Here is a 23,599-nt window from a genome sequence, read left to right as displayed (position 1 = left end):
CACACAGTCTAAATGCCAAATTCATTTGCATTTAATATATACCCTGTATTCAAAACCTGGATGTAGCTGTCTACAGTAATTTTAGTGCCTCTACATTTTGGCCATTACTCCTTAGGGAATTTTCCACTTGTGAGACATTGGCCTTGAGGAAGTCTCGAATCTTGGAGTACTTTGGATTTTGGAATTCCAGGTTAGGGTTGCTCCGTGTCCAGCTTTGGGACTTTGTGGGTTCCCGTTTTATTTTTCTTCTCTGTCAGGTGTTGGAAAAATACGCAAGGGAGGGGCACTGCATGTAAAGCAGTTTCTGTCTGTGTGCACTTGATTCCAGAGTTAGTCTCCAGCAAGGACTTGCTAGATGGCTCTGACTTGATGAGAAATAGGAACATGAGCTGTCTGTAATTAGAATTATTTCTCGGCCATTAATATTCTTACATTTGGGTCCTGTTTAAGTTTCACTGTGGAGTTCCAACCTGTTTTCATTGTTACTCTACAAGATCAGACCTCATTGCCTTTCTCCTGTATCTGTCCATCCATCCATCCATCCATCCGTCCGTCCGTTCGTCCGTCCATCCATCCATCCATCCATCCATCCATCCATATACCACTGATCCATTCATATACCATGGCCTGTAGGTTGCTACATGCTAGCTATCAAGCATCCCCAGTAAAGGAGACACACGATGCTATGCTATTTAATGAGGCCTGTCGATGCAGAACTGGATTTTTCCAAACTCTGATCCATCTTGCTGGAGTGGCATTTCTAAACACATCTTTGACCCCGCCATGTCCTCCTGAAAGACATACAGGAGCTTCTTGTCCTTTGGAGTAATGAATGGCAAGCCTCTGACATCCAGGGGACACTTTGTTTAGCCCCCATTTGCACCAGTGTTATCTGACCTTCACACTGCCTCAGTTAGCTGGATGTCTTCAGGAAACCCTGCCTGCCGCTTCCTGGGTCCTGGAGATCTTGGCTCCTCACCTCCTGCAGAATGTATCATTCTGCTTGCTGCCACGAGCCACAGACTTCCTGTCTTTCCTCTTGCAAGTAAGGCCACATCTAGTTCAGTGTCCTTTACCTATTAGCTGCCTAGCATGAGTACCTCCAGGTGAGCCCCTAATTATTCCAGAAAACACACCCTTGGTTCCTCTATCTATAATGACATAGGATAATTGCTACATAATTAGATACTAGCTATAAGAGTTTCATTAGAAAATTGAAAAATTAATTAAAAATTCTCTCTCTTTTGTAATCTGGGCTAATATGCATTCATTTCTTTGACTTATTGGAACCAAGTCTTAGTCTACATGTAAAGAGATTTTTCTTCTTTTAGTTCTATTCTTACATAATTTCTCCCTTCCTCCTTCCAAACTCTCCCATATATCCCTGCTTTCTTTCTTTCAGATTCATTGCCTCTTTCTTTCATTATTACATGTATGTATGTATGTATGCATGTATGTATATAAACACAACCTGTGCCATCTGTATGTTACTTGTGTGTATATGATTCCAGGCTGACCATTTGGTACTGGATAACCAGTTGGTCCACTCTTCCTTAGGAAAGATTACGTCTCCCATTCCTAACATTCCTGAGTCACCTGTAGTTCCGTGTGTAGGGTTGGGTCTTCATGGGTTTTCCTCCACTACTGTTAGCATGTCTATTGTTCTTGTTTGTCTCCTGTTTCGGCTGTCATGTTGGTGAGCCTTTATAGGTGTAGATTCTGACATTATACAGTCTCACTGCAAACTTCCTGACTCTGTGGCTCTTACAACCTTTCTGGCCCCTCTCCTGCATTGTTGCAAGAGCCTCAGGTTCAGGAGTGTTTTGTAGATATAGCGAATGGAGTTGGACTCCACAATGCTGCATTTTGGTTAGTTGTAGCTTTCTATAATGGTCTCTCTCTGTTGCAAAGACACGTTTCCTTGATGGAGGGTGAAGACTACTCTTATCTGTGGGTATAAAGATAAATATTTAGAATATAGTAACAGATTGTGCTGGCTTAGTAAAATGGTAGTTGTAGGTTGTAGTCTGCTAGGTTTCCAGTACTAGAATAGTTTCCCCTGTTAAGTGAGTCTTCAATTTCACTAGAGAGCCATTGGTTACTGCCATGGTATGTGTGCCACCACTGCACCTAAGGGTCATTGTGCAAGGATGATCTTCGCTATGGTTATGGTTCAGCTATGTTTTGGTTCATAGCTGAGTAGGACTGTTAGTGGCTCCCTTTGTGTGGAAGCTTGCATGAAAAACTAGTCCTGAAGTGCATTGTATCTTAGGCAACAGGGATTTATCTTCCACCCTAGCAATAACATTTTATTTGGGACTTAAGTGCTACTCAATTTAGACTAATGCAGAGAACTCATATTCTTGAAATTCGTTCAAATCTACTTTCAAAAGAAAATCTGTTATATTTTAGGTACCTCAAAGACTTGTATGTTGACTTTCTAGCAATTGCTTTTTCCACCTGTGACCATACAACCTGGCAGAAACAATTTAAACATTTTATTTTGGCTCATGGTTTGGGTCCACCATGCATGGTGGGGATGACAGAGTGACAGAAGTGTGTGGCAGAGGCTGTTCTCATCATGGTGAATCAGCAGGCAGAAGCAGACTAGGAGCTAGGGGCAGGTCTAACCGCCTATGACTAGCTTCCAGTGACCTCTTTCAATCAGTTAGGCTTCCCTCTCAAGGGTTTCACAACCTCCCCAAAAATTTCACTACCAGTTGGGGAGCAAGCTTCAAACTGTGAGCTTGAGAGGGGTCCCTGGATTCAAGCCAACAGACCTTTATCATTTAATTGCATCTATTCCTTTAATTGGAACTACACACATGAAATTTTAGTAATTTAGGCTCCTTTCTTTGGAAAGTTATGATTGTTCAGTTACCAAGGTGGCAGACATTTAGTTGTTAACTCTGATGCTTTTTAAAAGAGCAAACTTCTCAGGCACTTAGAAAGATCCACCCATGTGTGGATTGTTAATGTAATAATTACAAAAAATTGCATCTATTAATTACAGAATATGTGGCAGTGTGGTGATATATTTGGCAACATCTTGTCAACTATTAATTCGAACTTTTTTTTTTTAAAGAATAAGTGTAAGTGAGGCTTTTATTAATTTCAATGGCTTTGCTCTTAATCTGAGATAGTGAGATCTAACTAGTTCCTGGATTGCTCCTTGTATTCAAAGACAGTAAATAGTTCTACAGATGTCACCTGTGGGAGGCGTGTGGTTATGGAGACGTTGCCCCTCCAGCTAACGCTCTTGTCTTGTGTCTCTCATTTGCAGTAATTCTTGGGATGTTTCCTTTCCATGTAGCACAGCAGTAGTGCTGTGAGCATCACTACCTCAAGAGTCTTCCCCCTTCTCCCCAGCTAGAATAGGCAATATCAGTAAAGGGTAGAAGTCTTACATCATAGGAGGAGAAATCAGGGCATTGAATGGTGGCATTCGCACCTCACCAGTGTCTCTGTCTCAGGCTCTTTGATGAGACATAATGAAGCATGCTGTGTTCCATACAGTAGCCACTCAAGTTTGCAAAGCAATGCTCATTATACCTTATTTGCATAAAGAATGCAGCTGTCATAAGTGGATCTGCCTCTTGCCTTTCGCTTCCGGCAGTTCCTAGCTATATGTCATTCTTCCCTAGAACTTTCGTATCTGCTGTGCTGAATGTTAGCACCTGAAAAGACTCTGAGGACCTGAGTTCAGTCCCCAGAATCAATATTTAAAAGGTGTGGTAGGGTTCCTGTAACTCACTGGGGGCTTAGGGGATAAAGACAGGCAGATCCCTGGAAATACCTGGGTAGCCAGCCAGTTTCGCCTAATGAGAGCTCAGGCCAATGAGAGATCCTGCTTCAAAGAAAATGTATTATATTTGATTGAGGATGACTTCTAAAGTTGTCTTCTGGCCTCCATAGACATGCGCATACATGCATGAACACAAACACATGCATACATACACATGCATACATACATGCACACACACACGAACACACATACACATGCACATGCATGCACACACAGATATACATGCACAAACATGAACACATATGCATGCACATACACACATGCATGAACACACATATACTTGCACATGCATACATGCATGCATGCACACAAACACACATGCAAGCACATGTATAAACACATGCATGCACACACACATATACTTGCACATGCATACATACATGCACACACACCAACACACATGCAAGCACATTATAAACACATGCATGCACGCACACATGCAAGCACATGTGTACACACATGCATGCACACACACAAACACACATGTATGTACGCACTAAACCATATGGTCAGCAGTAACCAGAGGCCTCTTACGTTCTTGCCTCCCCCACTTCTGCTCCTTTGCTTCCCTCACTGGACCGTATCTTCAGCCTTTTCCCCTTACCTGTGAACACTTGTTTTTCAGAACAAATCACTGAGTCTAAAATATAAAGATGATTTACAGATACACAGAAGCTCTTTGCTTTGAGGAAATTTATACTTCATAGTAAAATATAATAAAGCCTAACATATGATCCTCCAGTGGTTGAAGTTAGTATCAGTGGCAATGGAGGGCTAGTTTCTGAAGCTAGGACATTCGTAGTGGCACCCTTGAACTTAGGTGTGTGTGTGGTCCCCCTTGCCCACATGGAAAGCCAGTCTGACCCATGTTCCACTGTGTTTCCTTCTCCTGAGAAGATTGGTGAGAATGTTGTTCACTTGTGGTTAGAATAGCTGCTCCCAGCACTTGGATTTCTTACTCCTCAGCGTTTACGTGGCACTTGCTGCTACAAGTTCAGATGGAATATCTACAGCACATCTGTGCCTCAAGTTATAGATGAGTAACCCTTGCACCACGGGCCTTCAACTTGTTTGTTTGTTTGTTTGTTTTTGCTTTTAAAAATCAATCAACATGTATTGATTGAGTAACACTTCATCTGTCTCCTCAAAGACATTTGACCTTTCTGATTTCATGTTAACTCTACTGCAGGCCTCTGAACAGTGTGTTTGTTAGTAGCCTAATCGGTGGTAGTTTTTGTTCCTTTGTGTGTGTGTGTGTGTGGTGGTGGTGGTGGTGGTGTACGTGGAGATGTGGTGTCATCTTACATGCATTGAAAAGCCTTGGTCTCTAAGTACAGCGGTCAAGAGCTTGGCCTCTAGAATCAGGTGAATGCTTCCGTATGCACTTTCTGGACAGGCTGGAGCAAGTCACTTTTAAACTTACTTTCCCACCTACACAGTCGGGATAAGATTAGTAGGTACCTCGTGGTGTGGTCAGTGGTTGAGATTGAAATTAGATGATGGAGAGGAGGAGGGTAAGATATACTGTGGCTGCTAGTCAGTACTGAGTGGTGGGTAGCCAGGATGTCCTTTTGGTACGGTCTTCAAGTTTCCATAGCCCTCGTTATGGGGCTCACTTCCAGAGCATGGGGAGCTGTACAGAGCTCCTGTAGGAGCCGGTAGAGCGGTAGTTCTCAGCCTGTGGGTCACATGACCTTTCACAAGGGTCACCTAAGTTCACTCAAAACCACAGAATTTATATCACGATTCAATACAGTAGCAATGAGAATAATTTTAAGGTTTATACTGCCTGGTTTTGTGTCAACTTGACACAAGCTGGAGTTATCACAGAGAAAGGAGCTTCAGTTGAGGAAATGCCTCCATGAGATCCAGCTGTCAATTAGTGATCAAGGGGAAAGGGCCCATTGTGGATGGAGCAATCCCTGGGCTGGTAGTTAGGTTCTATAAGGGAGCAAGCTGAGCAATCCAGAGGAAGCAAGCCAGTAAGTAACATCCCTCCATGGCCTCTGCATCAGCTCCTGTATCCTGACCTGCTTGAGTTTCAGTCCTGACCTCCTTTGGAGATGAATAGCCATGTGGGAGTGTAAGCGGAATAAACCCTTTCCTCCCCAACTTGCTTCTTGGTCATGATGTTTGTGCAGGAATAGAAACCCTGACTAAGACAAGGTCACCACAACATAAGGAACTGTATTAAAGGGTCGCAGCACTGGAAAGGCCGAGAACCACTGCTCTAGAGACTGTTAACTCTGACTGACTTAAGATCCTTAGAACGGAATCATTGCAAGATGAAGTTTCTTTCTTTGCAAATAAACTGAAATGAAGACCAAGTAAAGTCTAATCTTGCCTGCCTTTAGTGTGTGTGTGTGTGTGTGTGTGTGTGTGTGTATGTGTGTGTGTGATAGGAAGTCATAGAGACAGCTCAGAAGACAACTTTTGAAATTTGTCTTCCCAATGAGACTTGGGTATGGGACTTAGGCTCTCAGGCTTGGTGGCCAGCGCCTACACTAGCCATGCCACCTCGCTTTATTCTGTTCTTACATTAGCTGTTCCTACAACCAGGCTCACAAGGGTTCTCCCTCGTCTCTCATTTCACCGTAGTATCTTCAGGATACTTTGCAACGTGTCCCAAATATACTTGACATCCTAAGATGATTATTTGAATGTGTACATTCTAGGAACTGTTGCAGGAGATAAACACCACCAGTAAAGGCTTTCTTTTTTTTTTTTTTCCTCAATTTTGAACTCTAATGAAGGTTACAGTTAATATTAGAGCATAGTTGTTTGGGGTCCATTAAGACCCTCTTGATTTTCCTTTCTCGTTTAACAAGAGGGTAAGTATATGTGATCACTGCTTCAGTTGAAATGGCCTAGGATCAATGACCAATGACCACCTTTACTCTTTAAAAGTCACCAGACAGGGCAATTGCTCAAGGCCCTCCAGAAATGCTCCATTTCATACTTCTCTATACTATAAAAAAATACATTTTTATTCCACCTTGGAGTTATTAATCTGGACTTTTACTTCTGGAATATACAATAGGAAAGTGTCTTACAGCTCTCTGAACGCTAGATTAGAAAGAAAATGCTACAAATGCTTTGTTTAATTAAATGCTAACGAGGTGGTACCAATTTTCATGATTAATTGAAACATGCATATTTGACTGATGTATATTTATATGACAGCATATGAATGTTTTATCACAGTATACAAATTGTTCACTTTGGGAATGCCGTTTAGTGCTCTGAACATTTTGCCTTTGTTGCTACAGTGCTCATTATGAAAAATATACAGGCTAATTGCTGTAAGATACTGGAATATAAGCCTGTCACCTGGGTCTTCAGTGATGTAATCCCAATTCTCTAATGGCACAGACTTTTAGCCTGCATAGAAGATAGAAAATAAGATTTTATTTAGTTTGAAGATACTTTTAAAAATAAAGCTGGACAGTGGTTGTGCCTGCCTTTAATCCCAGCACTCGGGAGTTTGATTTGTCTGGTCTACAGAGCAAGTTCCAGGTCAGCTAGAGCTACACAGAGAAACCCTGTCTGTAAAACAAAACAAAACAAGCAAACAAAAACAAAGAAAAAGGAAAAAACATAAACATTAAGATACTAATATCCATCTACTTAGGAAAACAAGCTCAATTGCCCAGCCTTCTATGTTGCCAGGGTAAAGCATGCGTGCTGTTAACCAGCTATTGTAGTTTCTTGGCTGCTACTGGGTTAAAATACTCTGACCAAAAGCAAATGGGGAAGGGGCGGCTTTGTTCCAGGTCAGTCATTAAGGGAACTCAGGGCAGGAACTCAGAGAGGAGGAGCTTGAAGCAGAATCTAAGGGAGAAAGCTTCTTGCTGGTTCACTCATGGTAATACCCACCGTGGCCCGGGCCCGCCCACACCAGCGAGCGGAAGTCTGCCCAGATATGCCCACAGGAGACTCTGAGGTAGGTGAGTCCTCAACTAAGGTTCCCTTCCATACGGGGCTAGATTGTGTTAGGAAACAAATGAACAAAAACCCGTATTAGTCAAAAACAAAATTTGGCTGTAATTTCTTAAGTTCACTGGTTCAGGGTAACCATTGTGGCAGAATTTAAGCCGTGTTTTGACTGACAAGATCATTTAATCATCAGAGTCCCTTAAGTGTGGAGCTGTTATGAGACTGGAATACCTGTCATATGTGAAAATATTTTCATGAACTTTTGGAATCACCCACTTATCAGACTCATGTTTGGGTCATTCACAGTTGAGAACTTTGTGTCAGAAAAGGAGACATCGACATCCCACAGCCCCTTCCCAGAGCTCTTGCCTGTGAGAAGCAGAACGGACAGGAATACTGAGTTAGTTAGCAAGACAGATGCTGACTGTCATTCCACAACTTTTATAAGAAAACAGAAGTGTCTTTTCTTCTCACAGTATAACTTCCCTTTCAGAACATTTCATGAGACTAACGTGTTTCAAAATTGTACACTTTTATTTGTTAGGTCCCGTTGTAAAGAGCTGTCCTCGCCACTCTTTACATCCCAGTGACTCTGGAGTGGAGCTGGAGAGGGCTCAGGTCGCCCTTGACCTGACACATACCTGTGTCTTCCTCAGGGCCAGACCCCTGTGGTGGGCTAACCCCCTGCCTCCTACAGCCCTATCCTTGGCACTGTCCAGTCTCTGCTTCAGTGCATTACAGCTAAAAGAGCCAGGACTTTAAAAATCTCATGTTTTCTTTCTCAAACCAGACTATTTAAAGGAAGGAACGCCAAGGCAAAATGAATGTGTGTTCTCGAGTGACTCCTTGGGAAGCGGGGTCCTTGTTGAACTGTGAGGCCAAGTGACATCCGTCATGACACTTTTCCTTTTAGGTTTCACCAGAGCAGAGATCGTTACCACCAGGTCATGTGTGAGAGCTCTGCGGTGTCATCTTCTTTTTCAGGAACTTAGACTTTAAGGCAGCATGTCAACTGGAACAATAGGAACTGTTAGTGCTAGTTGGCGTAGTAGTGAAGGATAATCATTTTAAACTACTAGTAATCTAAGAAAGCACTTTACTTGAGGTCTCTTAGCTTTTTGCTAACTTTTCACGCCATGAGAAGTATCCGTTCATAGGTAGGTGTCATATAGAAATCCCATGAAATAGAAATAACAGCTCTCTGAATAGAACACATCCATCCAATGCAGTAATTATGTTACATTTGAATTCACATCACTGACTTTATTCAAGAATGTTATGTTATCAAAAATGTTCACTAACAGCAAAGGTCCTCTTTTATACTGTCATGTTCGATAGTGAGCCATAGATTCCCGTGTGTGATTTGTGAACCAGTACACGTTATTAAAATGACCATGTTTATCCTGCCAGTAGACAAAGTGCTGCACGTGACTCTGAGTGAACACTTGGGGAGAAACGCCCTGTCACTGCATCACACATTCGTTTGTTTCTAGTTTTGCAGGCTGATGACCACAGTGCCTCAAAGCAGATCTTTTCCCTGGAAGTGGGATGACTACATGACAGGCTCTATGAGCCATGGATATGTCAACAACCCAGGGGGCAGGCCCCGCTTAGCAATTAGTCTCTGGGGGTTCACTCAGAAGTCAGACACACTATGCTGGAGTTTGTTGGCGATTTTGTGATTCCCATTCAAGTCTGAATTATGAGTCTGGGTTAGTACAAAACAGAGTATAAAGAAGGATTCCTGCTAATAGTGGCAACTAGAGCTACACATGTGCACACATACACACCCATGGACAGACATACTCATGCACATACACATATACACACAGACACACACACGTACTATATATATATATATATATATATATATACTCAGACATACACATGCACACATATACATACACACATATGTGCATATACACACTCATACACATGCACACACATATGCACATACACACCCATGTACATGCTCACACATACACACATAATGCACATATACACTCAGATACACATACATGCACACACACATGGTCACACACACATATATATGTATACACACATGTACATGCATATACACATATACATGCACACACTCAGATAGCACATATTCACACATAATGCACATATACACTCAGATACACATACATATACATATATACATACACAGAAACATACACACACATAATGTACATACACACTTAAATACACACATGTACACATAACATGCATGTACAAACTCAGTTAACACATCACACACATACATATATGTACCACATACACACATAATTCACATATGCACTCAGATACATACATACAAATATGTGCATGCATATACATGTACACAAACACATACATGTTTATACACAAAGACACTGACACAACACATTTACGTGTACATACAAGCTTAGATAAAGACACATATATAAACATACACACATGTACACACATAATGCACATATACATTCAGATACATATACACAAATATCACATATAAATGCACATAGACTCATACATGCACATATATACTTAGACATTCACACAAACACACTCAGACATGCACACACACACACACACTCACACTTGGACACACACCTATATACACACATGCAGACATATATGCACATGTTCACACACACACACACACACACACACACACAGAGTCAAATGAGAGGACAGAGACCACTACTCAAGATACACTGAAAGCTCCCAGGAGTCAACTAGAAAATATTTTTAGGAATTTCCAACATTGTTTACTTCCCTAAAAGAGACCAATATTCCCAAGCCTCAGTCATTTGAGTGCCACCAGCCCAACCTTCCTGTGGCTCCTTACTCTGCATTGTGATTCACTTGGTATGCTTAATTTAATTCATTCTCTTTGCTCTCTTTAACAGCCCATCTGTCTTAAGCAGAAATGGATGTGACGGTCGTGGTAGCTTATGCTAGTTACGTTTTTCTTCCATAGAAAGGGGATGATATGTAGCATTTCGGATATTAGAAATACTTGCAAACCATCTAGAACCCATCTGAGCACCCTTGCTGACATGGTTGAGGGGTTTTCCAGGAGCTGAGGGACACCCCCCCCACACCAGCTCCCCATCCCCCTCCCACCCCCAGTCTGCCTGAGAATACTCTCATACCCGTAATTCCCTCTTCCAGAACCCACATCAGACAGAGCCAAGTTAAATGATCTTGTGCTTCCTTGAGGTCATCGGGGCTGGAAGGCTCACTGCAGGAGAATGCCCAGTAAGCCAGGCCTGCCTGCTGTCCACTCCCGGAGTTTGGCCATTCACATTGCCTTTTTTGATTAAACACGTGGCTTGGGAATCCTGTTGTGGCAATAAAATACAGTAGTGTTCTTTTACCTATGATGGGAGCATGTGTGGTGTTGCTGGCCCCTGACTGTCAAAGTTCACACGAGGGGCACTGCGTTGCACACACAGGTTTGCATGGCCCAAGTTGCCCCACCTACTGCCCCTTCTGAAGGCTTTCCACAGGACCCTTGAGGAAATGGGCTGTTTATGTTATAAACTCTTTCTTCATCACTCAGGGTGGATTGACCAGGGAGATTGAGAGGAGGCTGAGTACTCCTGGAATTCTTGTAGCTTTGTAACCGCAAGCCCCTAGGGAGAAAAACAAACAAACACACCCTGCCGCTTCAAATTCACACCGACCCTACCCCACCCCACCCCCACCCCCGCCCCTAAGATTGGCATCCCTAACTCCATTAGAAAATGGTGAGGTCTGAAAATTGCAAGCCGACCCCGGGAACTCGAGTGGTCAGGGTCAGGGTGTGTCTAAATATGAAGGGATGTTTGCTTCTGATATGAACGTTTTTCTTATACTTTTATTATAGAAGATGATGTGTCAAATGTACAAATAATGTGTGCCTGGTGCCAGAAAGTGGGGATCAAGCGCTATTCCCTGAGTATGGGAAGCGAGGTGAAAAGCTTCTGCAGCGAGAAATGCTTTGCGGCCTGCCGGAGAGCCTACTTCAAAAGAAACAAGGTAAGCCACCTTAGAGAGGCCGTGGGCCACCCTCGCGTGCGCATGCGCCTCCTAGCCCTAGCTGGAACACTGTGGCCCTGCCCCCTGTGTAGTCTTTATTTTGTTTTGTCCGTTTCTTCCTGTCATGCTTAACATTTTGGAATAAGAAACCTCACCCTAACATACCTTGACCATCCATTTCTCTTGGCTTGGTGTTTGAGTTCTGAGAGGTGAGTGAATCTGAGGAAGAACTGAAGTCCCAGCTGGTACCCTAACTGGAGGGCGCAGTTTAGAGCCCACCAGGGAGAAGTAGCAGGGGAGAGCCAGACATTAGCAGCAGAGAGAGGCTTCAGTTCACACACTCAGCGGGGATATGGCTGCTGCGTTTCCAAAACCTGAAGCACAGAGTCTAGTCAAGACAAAATTGTCAAGCCTCCCTTGACACGGGATGTTAGAGTTGATTGATCATGACAAGAGGGGCAATAATGAATACATACGCTAACACTGCTCACTCATGAGAGTAATGGATTAGCACAGGAGGAGACATAGTACAGTTTTGACTTTTTTTTTTTTTAAAGCAGTCTAGGTCTGAAGATGGGCTTTTAGAATAGTATTAGCCACTCTTGACAGGCAATGGGATGCGTGATGTTTTAACAAGCACATACACACACTGGCACACGAACTTCCCAGTTCTTAAGGACTTGCTAAAGTCATTTGTCACCAAGGACTGAAGTCCATTTCTAGCCTTTGATTATTTCTCATTGGTCTGCAAAGCTTCCTTACTTCATGAACCCGTCCACATTTTGCTAAGCATTTGCCTTGCCCTTTCTGTAATGCAAGATAAAAACCTGTCCATTCTTGAAGCAAGAACTGGCCTTTCTAAAGTTTGCAATCCTGAATGCTAATCAGGGCTCACTGCATTGCAAGCACCATTGCAGCAAATAATCTCCTGCAAATTTGGGTCACATTCATTTTGCCAGAAACCAGAGTGCCTGAAAAATTAGGCTGCAGAGTTCAATGAGTTGGAATTTTAGTAGCCGTCTCTAAGAATTAGGCTCACAATCTTCACTGGAACTAGGAGACAAGTAAGGAAATTGTCTGGACATCTTTGGGGACAGTCAAGAGTAGGGTTCACTTTCCCTCTGGAGGGGATTAGAATGATCTCCAAGAGCCTGGGGCTCCTATTCTGAATGCAGAACACTGAGAATAACAGTCCTAGGAGTGGGCCTAGCAATTTCTTTTTTAAAGCTCTACTTACAACAACAAAATACTTTGCATTCCTCCACAGAATATGGCTGTAGAGCAGGGCCTTCTGTCATTCTACAATATCGATGGACTGCTGGTAGAGAATAAAGCCAAGAAAGATGCGGCATCACAACACTAATGATACCACTTACACTTTGCAGTCAGTCTTTGAGGAAAGGCATCTGATGTCACTGGAAGAGCAGTCCAAGAGTACACTGTTAGACAGTATGTGTGTGTATGTATATGTACATGCATATGTATATATACTCACATATTTTAAAAGCATATTGTGTGGATATATATATATATATATATATATATATGCTTTTAAAATATAGTGATAAAGTTTAAGATGAAACTGAATTACTAGCTTCTATGGCATACATTTTTGAAAGATGGCTAATGGGAATTGAATGAAGAAAAAGAAATAAAAGGGGAGGAAAGGACATGAATGATCCTAGGTATGGTGGAGGAGAAAGTTTATTACAGGTATATGGGAGAGCATAGCCAGAGGCAGACACATCTGGGAGAGTCCAGAGTGGTCATGGCCCTGGACCACGAGGGGAGAGGGGGAGGGGAAGGAAGAGAGGGTCACCAAGTGCAGAAGCCAGGAGGCCAGAGGTACAAAGAGAACAAAAAGAAAAGGGGCAGAAAACCAAAAGGTCTGGATTATATAAGGAAGAGCCAAGCTCCGGGTAGAGGGCGGGGTATCCAGCCATGCCCTGAAATAGGTAGGGACTGAGGGATGCTGGGAGAACCTGGAAGCCAGCTCTACTTTGATATGTTAAATAGACTCTTCAGCAGCTTGTCCTGGGTTTGAAACTTAACAGCTTAACAAGAACCAGGGTAAGAGTTAGTTAGTATTTGGAACGTAGAGGAGGTTCAGTCAGAGGCGAGGTGAGGCCCTCTCGGCCTCATGTCCCGTGAGGAGCTCCTGGGATGAGTCTCTAGCATTGAGCAAACCTGGGGCACTGCTGTGGTTTGACCTAGCCAGTGACTTTGCCTACTGGTCTCTGCGGCCCCTTAGCACACAGATGACCTGTCTTCTTTCACCTTCTCTCTTGTTTATGTATTACAAAGCTCTGCCTGTTCAATTTCTCCAAATAGAGAGATCGACATCTTACATTACCTGCTAGGTTCTGCCTTTTCCCCGAGAGTTCTCTCTGAAACAATATCCTATTGCATTACTATAAACATGTACAGCTGCTGCATTTCTGTTAACTGATAGGATTTTTGTGGTCATTTCATTTAGGGATTAGGTTTCCTAATGGCTTGTATTAGATCCCAGCGCTGCATCCGGTCATTTCTAAGAACTGCTGTTACATGCCCCAGAGTGCTCCCAACTGCAAACCGTGGCAGATAGCTACATCTCTTCTTGTATCATTTAACAAAGTTCTTGGTTTTCATTATTAGGCTTCATCTTAGAAATCCTTCCCATTTCTACATAGCAAGCTTCCCTCTTCCCATGTCTTTAAGATACCAAGAGGTAGATGGAAAACAGCGGATAATGCATGCCCAGAATAGAGTTTTGTCTTAGGTATAGAGTAGATGTTTTTTTAAAATGTGAAATTAACTATGCTGTAAATTATGCTTTATAATGACAGCCCATTTCTTGCTGGATAGCATGCTGGGATCTAAAAATGGCCTCCAAGTTGAACCCAAATTGCACGCATAACTTTACAAAGGAAAATCCTCAGACAAGGTAGATAATTAGGAGCGGTATTCAGCCGACCTCTGCTTTGTGTCTGAGCAACACCTGCATTTGTGAATGTAAATTGGACAGCTGTGCTTGGGCCCCTGTGCGCGCCTCCCCAGAAATGCTTGTGACTACAGGCAGCATGGCATTGCTGCTAAAAACAAAGATAAAAATAGCCAAACACTCAAAATGAAGGCCTATGAAAATGAGCTTTTTAAATTTCATTTGCTTCTCAAGCCTTTCTTTTTCTTTGGGACCCAGGAGGCTGAAAAAAAAAAATGTCTCGTTCGTCTCTCATAAAGCTCCGCACTTTAGAGTCAGGTGAGCAGGTGGCTGAGTTAACCAGTTATAGTATGTTTTAAACTGAATTCAAATTTTATCTAGAAGGTACCTGGATGGCTACAAGCATGTAGGCATTTTTGCGGACTGTTACTGCTAACGTTCTGTGAGAGGTCCATGAGTCACAGCTGTATTCACTTACAGAATCCATGCAGCTACCAGTTTACACATTGCAGGATGTTGACTCTAAGATGTGGACAGTGTTAATTCATAATGTTTCTTATACAAACCCGATTTCCACAAGGTTTAACTGCTGACTTTAAGATTTTTAAACCAGTGTAGGAGGAGCTTATATAGTCTACAGGCATTGGGCATTGGTGTAGGACACTGGGTACCAATGGGAGGGACTTATGTAATCTAGGGGCATGGACATTGGCTACCGATGGCATGTCAATCTCATTATTTGAGACAGAGACAACTTTTCTTCTTTTTTCCCCTTTTAGTAAAAGTAGCTTTTTTTTTTTTTTTCATATAATATATTCAGACTCCAGTTTCCCCGCCCTCTACACCTACCAGTTCCTTCTCCCCTCCCCTCCCTCCCAACCAGATCCACTCCATCTCTGTCTCTCATTAGGCCAGAACAGGCTTCTAAGACCTAACAGCAAACACAACATAATAAAATATAGTAAGATAAAACAAAACCCATCACATCGAAGTCGGACAAGGCAAGCCAACCGAAGGGAAAGAGCAGGCACAAGCATCAGAGACCTGCTTGTGCACACACTCAGGAGTCCCATAAACACTAAACTGAAAGCCACGGTACACACACAGGGACCTGGTGCAGACCCGGGCAGGCCTTGTGTGTAAAGCTTCAGTCTCTGTGAGCTCACGCGAGCTTTGCTCAGTTGATCTAGAGGGCCTTGTTCTCCTGGTGTCCTCCCCTCTCGCTCTCACTCTCTTCCTCTTCTGTGGGGTTCCAGACAGGGACAACTTCTCAGACTGCTCTAGAGGCCACAGAGAGCAGGACTTGAGAACGCTTTTACCCTAGAAAGTCCTAAGGAAGCAGTCGGAGGTTATAAAGCCACCTTGCTGCTTTTGCAGTAGATGCAGAAGCACTGAGCTTAACTTACTTTATTTTTATTTTATGTTTGTTGTATGTGAATGGCTGTTTGGCCTGCATGTATGTCTTTCAGGCCTGAAGTTACAGATGGTTGTGAGTTGCCGTGTGGGTGCTCGGAATTGAACCAGGTCCTTGGGAAGAACAGCCAGTGTGCTTAATCACTGAGCCAACTCTCTAGCCCGAGTCCAACCTTTTAATATCAATTCTACTTTGTAAAATGGCAGAGTGCCTAAAATGTTCTTTTTATTATCCTTCTTAAAAAAGATTTTAACAAGACTACAAATACTACTCTTGAATAGCATTTATTTTGTCTTTCTTCTTCTTCTTTTTTTTTTTTTTTTCATGAGAAATAAATATCCTGTTGTCTAAACTCGTATCCCAAAAGGAACCTGGAAATCAAAACTGAAGGAAAATGGCCAATGTAAGGCAAGGATGACTGCTTCCGTTCCTTGTTCAAACCTCAAGTTTGTAGTGTTCCGAATGGCATTGGAAATTAATAAATACAGGCTCCTAAGAGCATCAAACTTTGCCTCCTCCTTTTACTTCCCATGGATTGAGGCAGGAATAGATTCTTCTTCAGCAGATGTTGTAACTCCCAGTGTACCATCATGATGTACAGTGAAGATCATAGATGCTTGCAAGGGACGTCATTGCGGTTTCCCGATAGCCGCCGTAGTAAAATGGCACTTTGCATGGGGAGTATTGTGCAATAAGCATTTATTTTACTGTTAAACTATAGCCTGGATGCATCCCAGTGTTTTACTAGAGGTCTCTTTTAGAAAGAACCCATCACTAATTAGTATACATCACAGTTTTTGTCCTTATATTTTATTTATACATAGGGTGCTTGGGGTTTTTGTTGTTGTTTTGGTTTTTCAAATTAAACTTAAGCATAGCCTGAAAAGATTTCTTGGTTTTAGACTTAATTATGGAACCCAGTAGTGTAGAAGAAATGTGTAGCAATCTCTCTGCTAATATACTGGTTAACCTGTCCAGTTTTTACTCTTTAGACACGTACAATGTTTAATTGCAAAATGGCTGTCATTCACAAAGCTTTGAGAAGGACATTAAGAAATTACTTGCAGTTAATGTCCTCTAACTGCCTCAGTCTCTGGCCAAAGACTTGATTCTGCTTAATGTTTGCACATTGGCTTGCAAGTAAATGAGGCTAGGAGCCAGGGTTGTTCTACTGGATTTCCCTGGCTTTTATTGGGCATAGAGAAGCTTGCAAGATCTGATTGTCTGCATTTGGCCTGCACTTGGCCTTGGCTCCTCAGTCTTAGGAAAAAAAAACCCTACAAACTACTTAGCATATAGGGTAGTCCTCTCTCCAGGCCTTCAGATTGTGGACTGAGGTCTAAGTTCCCTCTGGACACAGCAAACAGGGGCGTCCCAGGAGGCTCTGGGAGAAAAGCAACTAAACCAATAGCTTCCCTGTACTCTCACATTTCGAAATACGTAACAGAATTGTAGTGAGCTGCGGTAACTGGGAGCCTCTGAGAGCAGTGATGGGGGAGCGGGGGAGGGGGGTGCTAGTCCCTGAAACACTGTGTGAGCAGGAGGAAAGCCAGAAGCTGTGGCAGGTGAAATGAAGTGCAGGTGAGGGGAAAGCTTAAAGCACAGGTTTCTGTGGAAAGCCAGAGGGAGATCCAGGGCAGAAGTGCTGCAAGTAGGTGGGACACAATGCCCTAAGAATGCCACCACAGCCTCGGGGACATGCACAGATCCTTCGATTGACCAGAATCCTTGAAAACTGTGTGAGGGTTGTGGGTGTAAGGGAGACCTACGTGCAATCAGAATGGACAGGTGAGTTGATCCTGGAAAGAAGGACTTAGCAAACACGTCTGTTTTCTAATGGGCTCTGGAGCTTGAGAGGGGAGACAGGGATTCCTAACCTATTATCCTGAGTGAATACCAACTTCTAAATGCCACCGAGTATTTCAATTAGATGTGAGGAGGTGACCAAGACTCTACGTAGCGTCAAGACTCGGTGTTCTCAGTGAGTGGGGAGCAGAGTGGGGATTTTTGATAAACCTGACACTCGTTTCCTGCTGATCAGCACATAGGAGTGTTGCCACATACATGGCAACATTAACTTCCAGACACAGCAGATCTCTGGCTCTCCTTTCGGCGATAGCTAATGCTAGTCACTTGAATCAAGTCTTTCTCATCTGAGCTGCCCGTAATTATCCAATCCGTCCAGGAGGCACACTCCCTTTTAACGTTAACCACAGTGTCAGATTTCATCAGCCACATTGTGTCCCAGTGACTTCTGCTACACGGAGATAAATGTGCACATTTGGAATTCGTAGTCTGTCTGTTTGGGCAGTGGGCAGTTCAGTTAAACGAACGATCAGGAAGGGATCTATTTATTTGTGCTGTACATTCTCCTAATTGATCCAGTCACATGCCGGGATTCCTGCCTTGTTACGAATGGTTTATTTGAAGAATGAGAACTGAACAAACGATCTGAGGAGTCATTTTGAGGAGTTTCACTCCTCCTAACCTGCACTCAGTGTGGCTTCACTCCCTGAGCGTGCCTGCTCAAAAAAAACAAAAAACAAAACAAAACAAAACAAAACAAAAAACTCCGCGAAACCCATTGGTGAACAGTGCAGGGGCAGAGTTAGGAAGTTTTGTGTGAGCTAGCCAGAGGAACCAAGGGAAAATGATCATGTGTCTTTCTGGGATTGAAGTCACACTCTTGTTAATTCATGCTTTGCTAAAAATGTGGACTATCTGAATAAATGCATGCCAAAGAGGCCTGGGGACTCACACCGAGATATTTTAAGATAGTTGAATGAGCCCAGAGTTTGTTTTGTTTGCTTGTTGTTTTTTTTTTTTTTTTCATAGACATTTGCAGGGTCTGATTCTAAAATCTAGTACACCCAGGAAGGTCATATCCACCAGATCCCAAGCTTTGGGTGTGCCCAGGTTATTATTAGTTTCCCTCCATTTCAATAACTTTTTGAACCATGAGTAAAACTATGGACTGGGCAAGCTGTGTATAACTCTTTGTTCCTTGGGTTCCTAGCTTTCAGCTCACATTATTATGGCTTGGGATAGAATAAAGAAAAAAATTGCTTTAAAAAGCCACTTAGTTCCTGTTGCTGCATATCAGATTGCATGGAAATCCCTATGCTGCAATCCACCCTTAGGGGAGCTATGTACACAGTGGAATCTAATGTGTGTCAATGGATGTGGGCAGCGCTATACACCACTACATGCCTGAGAAGGCTAACCAATAACCATATGAAGCCATAGAAAATGCCTGCACCCTGCTGTAGTTTACTGAATAATAAGCTATCCTCCCATTAACAGAGACGGAGATGATCAGAGGCTGAGTATCCTGGGTAAGCTATCCTCCCATAGTCATTAACAGAGACGGAGATGATCAGAGGCTGGGGATGGGAGTAAGCCCAGAACTTGTGTCTCTCCCGCTGCTCAGAGTCAGGCGGAGACTCCCTCAGTCAGTTCTCAGACTTGCTCATGTGGGGTGTTGCTTGTTTGTTATCTTTCTGTCTTTGTCTCTAGTACCAGGAATCGAACCTAGGGTGTTGCATATGCTAGGCAAGAATATGCCACTGAGAGAGATAGCCCCAGTTTTAAAAACATTTTATTTTGAGAAAGGGTCTCGTTAAGTTGTCCAGGCTGGCCTTGAACTAACCAAGTAGACTAAGAAGGCCTTGAACTTGTGATCCTATGTAGTTGCTGTTACAGGAATGTGCCTCTGTACCTGCCTCAGACTTGTTCAATGTTAGATTGGAGAGACGACATATATCTTTGGTGGTGAGGGCTGTCTTTAAGCTATGTAATGTTATTAAAGTAACATTTTTAAGTGATGAGATTAAGCCGGAGAATTGCATTTATTCAAACATGCAATGTCTTTGTAAGTCATCCTTCAAAAGAAAAGTAAATAGGGAAATAAAATCCACTCATGATTAAGACCCTCAAATGTTGACTTGCATAGTGTTAGGAGCCCTGATTAGTCTTTGCATGGTAAAATATTCCTCATCAGTTGGCTGTGGCTAAGGGTTAACTGCTCTATTATAAATTCAGATATTAATGCATTTTCTTCTTAATTCATCTCCAGATAGAGGAAATATAGTTAGTAGATGTGAATTTTTTACTTCCAAATGTACTCTGGAAACATTATAGTGATTTATGAGAGAGCATTAGAGACGAGAAGGAGAAATCATTCATAAATATGGTGAAATGTATTTAACCACTTTTGATTGTGGGGGAAAAAAACTGCCTTGATTTTGAAATGATTATTTTTCTACAGCAATAGAATTTATGATATAAATGAAACATTTTACATATAGTTTTTAATCATACACATTTGAATTTACTCTTAAATTTATTTTTAAATTATCTCTTTTAACGTATAAATTTTTGACTAGCTCATTAGCATTAAAAGCTACACCCTCCCCACTAAGTGTATTTTGGAAGCTCAGAGGGTACTAGGCATTTAGAGATATGTGTGACATCTAAAATATCACCAAACATCCATGACAAAGTGCTGATTTCTGTATAGATTCAATGAAAGATATTATCTTGTAATATGTCTTGATTGAATGATTTATAATTGGCATATGGTGAAAAGTTTTATGATTATACATGCATCATTCTGTTTTAAGGATTTCTGGAGGCCCAGTTCAGCGTCTGTAAGGATGTATGTTCCTTAAGCTGCTATAATGTAGTGTGCGTCATTGACATGAAAGACAAGGGGGATCTGTCTGGTGGAAAAGAAATGCCTCCTTCTTGCTCTCGTTTGTTTTTACTCTAGAAAAATAAGTACTCTTAAGGTTTGTTACTTAGTCATCTAATCAATCTCAAATAAAATAAAATAAAATAAAACAAAGCCCTAAAATCCAGAAGAGATGGCTCATGCTTGTAGCCTTAGCATTTGGGAGGTAGAGACAGGAGGAATACGGGGTCCAAGTTACCCTTGGCAATACAGGAGTTCCAGGACAGCCTAGGCTATGTGAGATCCTGTCTCAGAAAAAAAAAAAATCGAATGATAAAAATAGAGCATACACAGACACACACACACACAGTAAAAGAAAAAGCCTGCACCCTAAAGGAACTCTTACAGGAAGCTATATCCCAGCGGGTAGATAGATGATTTCCTGTAGTGATGAATGCTGTGAGAGCAGGTGGGGAGATGTGACTGTCGGTGACAGGCGCTTTACATCTTGTGACTACAGATGCCATCTTGGAGGAGGTGGCACGTAGGTAGGGACAGAAGGAAATGACAAAGCTAGTTGTGTGACCGGCTTGTAGCAGGAGGTGCCAGCAGGAACGAGGAATAGGAAAGTAGAGGTCGGAAGACAGAGATGAGCGTGGCAGTTTTGAACAGCCCAGGAAGGGCGGGGTGTCTGGGCGTGAAGGATGCAGGTGGCTATGAGCCAGGCCATGGAGCTGGAGAGGAAGCCATTTGGGGTTGATTCTAAGTGCAGTACAACCCCAAGAAGTTGCTGTGCAGGGTAGTGAAGTGATCCAATATTGGTTGCTGATTGAACTTCCATTAAGGCAATGATTCATTTAAGAACCTGCGTGCAAACGGGATTTGGAAAGTAAGAAAGGCAACAGAATTCCCATCAAAGTTGGGTGTGCCTGGTAATAGAAAACTAAAAATATCTTATTTGCTGAATTATTCATTAGTAATTATGAAACATTTCCCAGTAGCTAAAGTCAAACCAGTTCAGTGGTGTTTCTCTTTTAAGGGAGGAGCTGATGGGGAGGAGGGATTGAGGAGGGACAGTGCTGGCTGTAGTGTAGATGGCTCCACCCCAGCCTGTGGGGGAGGTCAGGGTAAGCACTTCACAGAGAGTCACTCGGCTGGAAAGCCTGTGACACCCATAGGCTTCTCTAACGCTGCCTCCAGAAGCAATACCATGGGAAGAAGCAGTGACGTTGAAGGACCATCTTTGGGTATAAGGACTATTCTGAAGTTTATGTTATCCAAAAATAGATGCAGTCGGGTAACTACTATAATATGTCCTAACTGGGACTGGTTTACATAATAAGAGACATCTGTGCTTCTGAATTAGTTCATACTTTGGGGTAGGCTAACATGGTGGTGCAGCGGTCTTACCACAACACCATTGTTTATCTTTGCTGTCTTTGTATTTATGTGGACACCATAGTGGAAATTCTGGGATTTTGGTTTCTTTAAAAATCAGAGAAATATTTTGAGAATATACTTTCATTTTAGTCCCAGGTTTTGGGGTGTGAGGCTGCTTTGACTCCACTGCAGTGGACTATGATTTGCCCCATGCTCTAGCAGAGGAGTGGTTTTGCCAGCTGCAAATAGTGGCTGTGATTGTGTGATGTTTGGAATTCTGGGTATAGAAATGCTAGGGCCCTGAGAGGTGGGGTTGGTGATTGTTAGTCATTCGGGGGGATGTGTGTGCTGTGGGATGTCATTTGTCACCCATGCTCAAAAGAGGCATGCTCAAAGAAGAAACCAAAGGAAAGAAGTTAGATCCAGGGATTCTTCTCTCTCTTTCTCTCTCTCTCTCTCTCTCTCTCTCTCTCTCTCTCTCCTTCTCTCTCCCTCCACTATCCCTCTTTTTCTCCTACCTAGTGATAGGGCATGAAATGGGTGTGGGGGAGGATAAATGGCGAGAAAAAGAACCCACAAAGTGACAAAGGTCAGCTATAAGAATTAGATTCAGGGATTTTCCTCATTCCTCCCTACCACTATCCTTGTCTCTGTCCTATCTAGTATTAGGGGATGAAACCAGGGGGATAAAGGGTGTGAAAAAGAACCCACAAAGTAGCAAAGACCAACTACAGCAGAGTGTTGGCTGTATTCCAAGGCAAGTGCTCACATATCACGTAGTGGCTTCTAGCAACATGTGGACTCCAAGTTCCCTTGTTCTTCCATGTCTGAGTCCTAACATTTACTGCCCACACCAGAGGGGCTATGGTGAGCTTAATAGAATTCTCTGATTAGTTGGAACAGATTTGAGCTTTCCTCTGATGTGTTTCTCTCCTCCTAAGCTCCTCAGGCTATGTGAGGAAGGGCAACCATGACAATGAAAGTCTGAGAAGAGAGAGGGGACCCAAGTGACAGCTGATGGCAGGGGCTGGCTGGCACATGTCTGGTAGAGAGGAAGCCATGATCTCAAGTTATGTCACGAGGTTAAATTCCTCATGCATGGAATGTGTTGTGTCTATCTAGTCTTGTTAGGTTGATGTAATGTGGAATCTAAATGTGGATTAAAAGTTTAAACTGTGATCAGCCCTTGGATCGCTTCAATGAACAACCTCCTCTACTCCAGACCAGCTGTTTGTGAAAGCCAGATTTTAGAATGCTGTGTGTGGTACCAGGGCTAAAAGGTTGACATTCTCTGCTGTCTTCAGATGTTAGGATATGAGATTACGCAGAATCAAGGCACTCTGTGGTTAGTTGCTACTGCTCTCTATTCACGGACAGGAATAAAGGTAGGTTTCAATCGGAGAGCCTGGTGCATAGTGTATTTTCATTAGTGTAAATGGCCTGGGTTAGGCTGGCCCGGTA

The 23,599-nt window shown here is 42.7% G+C and overlaps 1 protein-coding gene across 2 annotated transcripts in view; it reads left to right on the top strand.

Moving 5' to 3' along the window:
- The window catches only part of Sobp (sine oculis binding protein homolog), a 174,414-nt gene that overhangs the window by 38,624 nt on the left and 112,191 nt on the right, over positions 1-23,599 (top strand). For both annotated transcript variants that reach the window (XM_029542272.1, XM_021204786.2), the window contains exon 4: positions 11,598-11,749. In XM_029542272.1, coding sequence (XP_029398132.1) covers positions 11,598-11,749 — 152 coding nt within the window. The remainder of the gene's footprint in view (positions 1-11,597; positions 11,750-23,599) is intronic.

Source organism: Mus pahari, chromosome 9 (assembly GCF_900095145.1).
Source record: "Mus pahari chromosome 9, PAHARI_EIJ_v1.1, whole genome shotgun sequence".
NCBI lineage: Eukaryota > Metazoa > Chordata > Mammalia > Rodentia > Muridae > Mus > Mus pahari.
The sequence above is the reverse complement of the archived record's forward strand: the minus strand, read 5'-3'. Positions and strand labels throughout refer to the sequence as shown.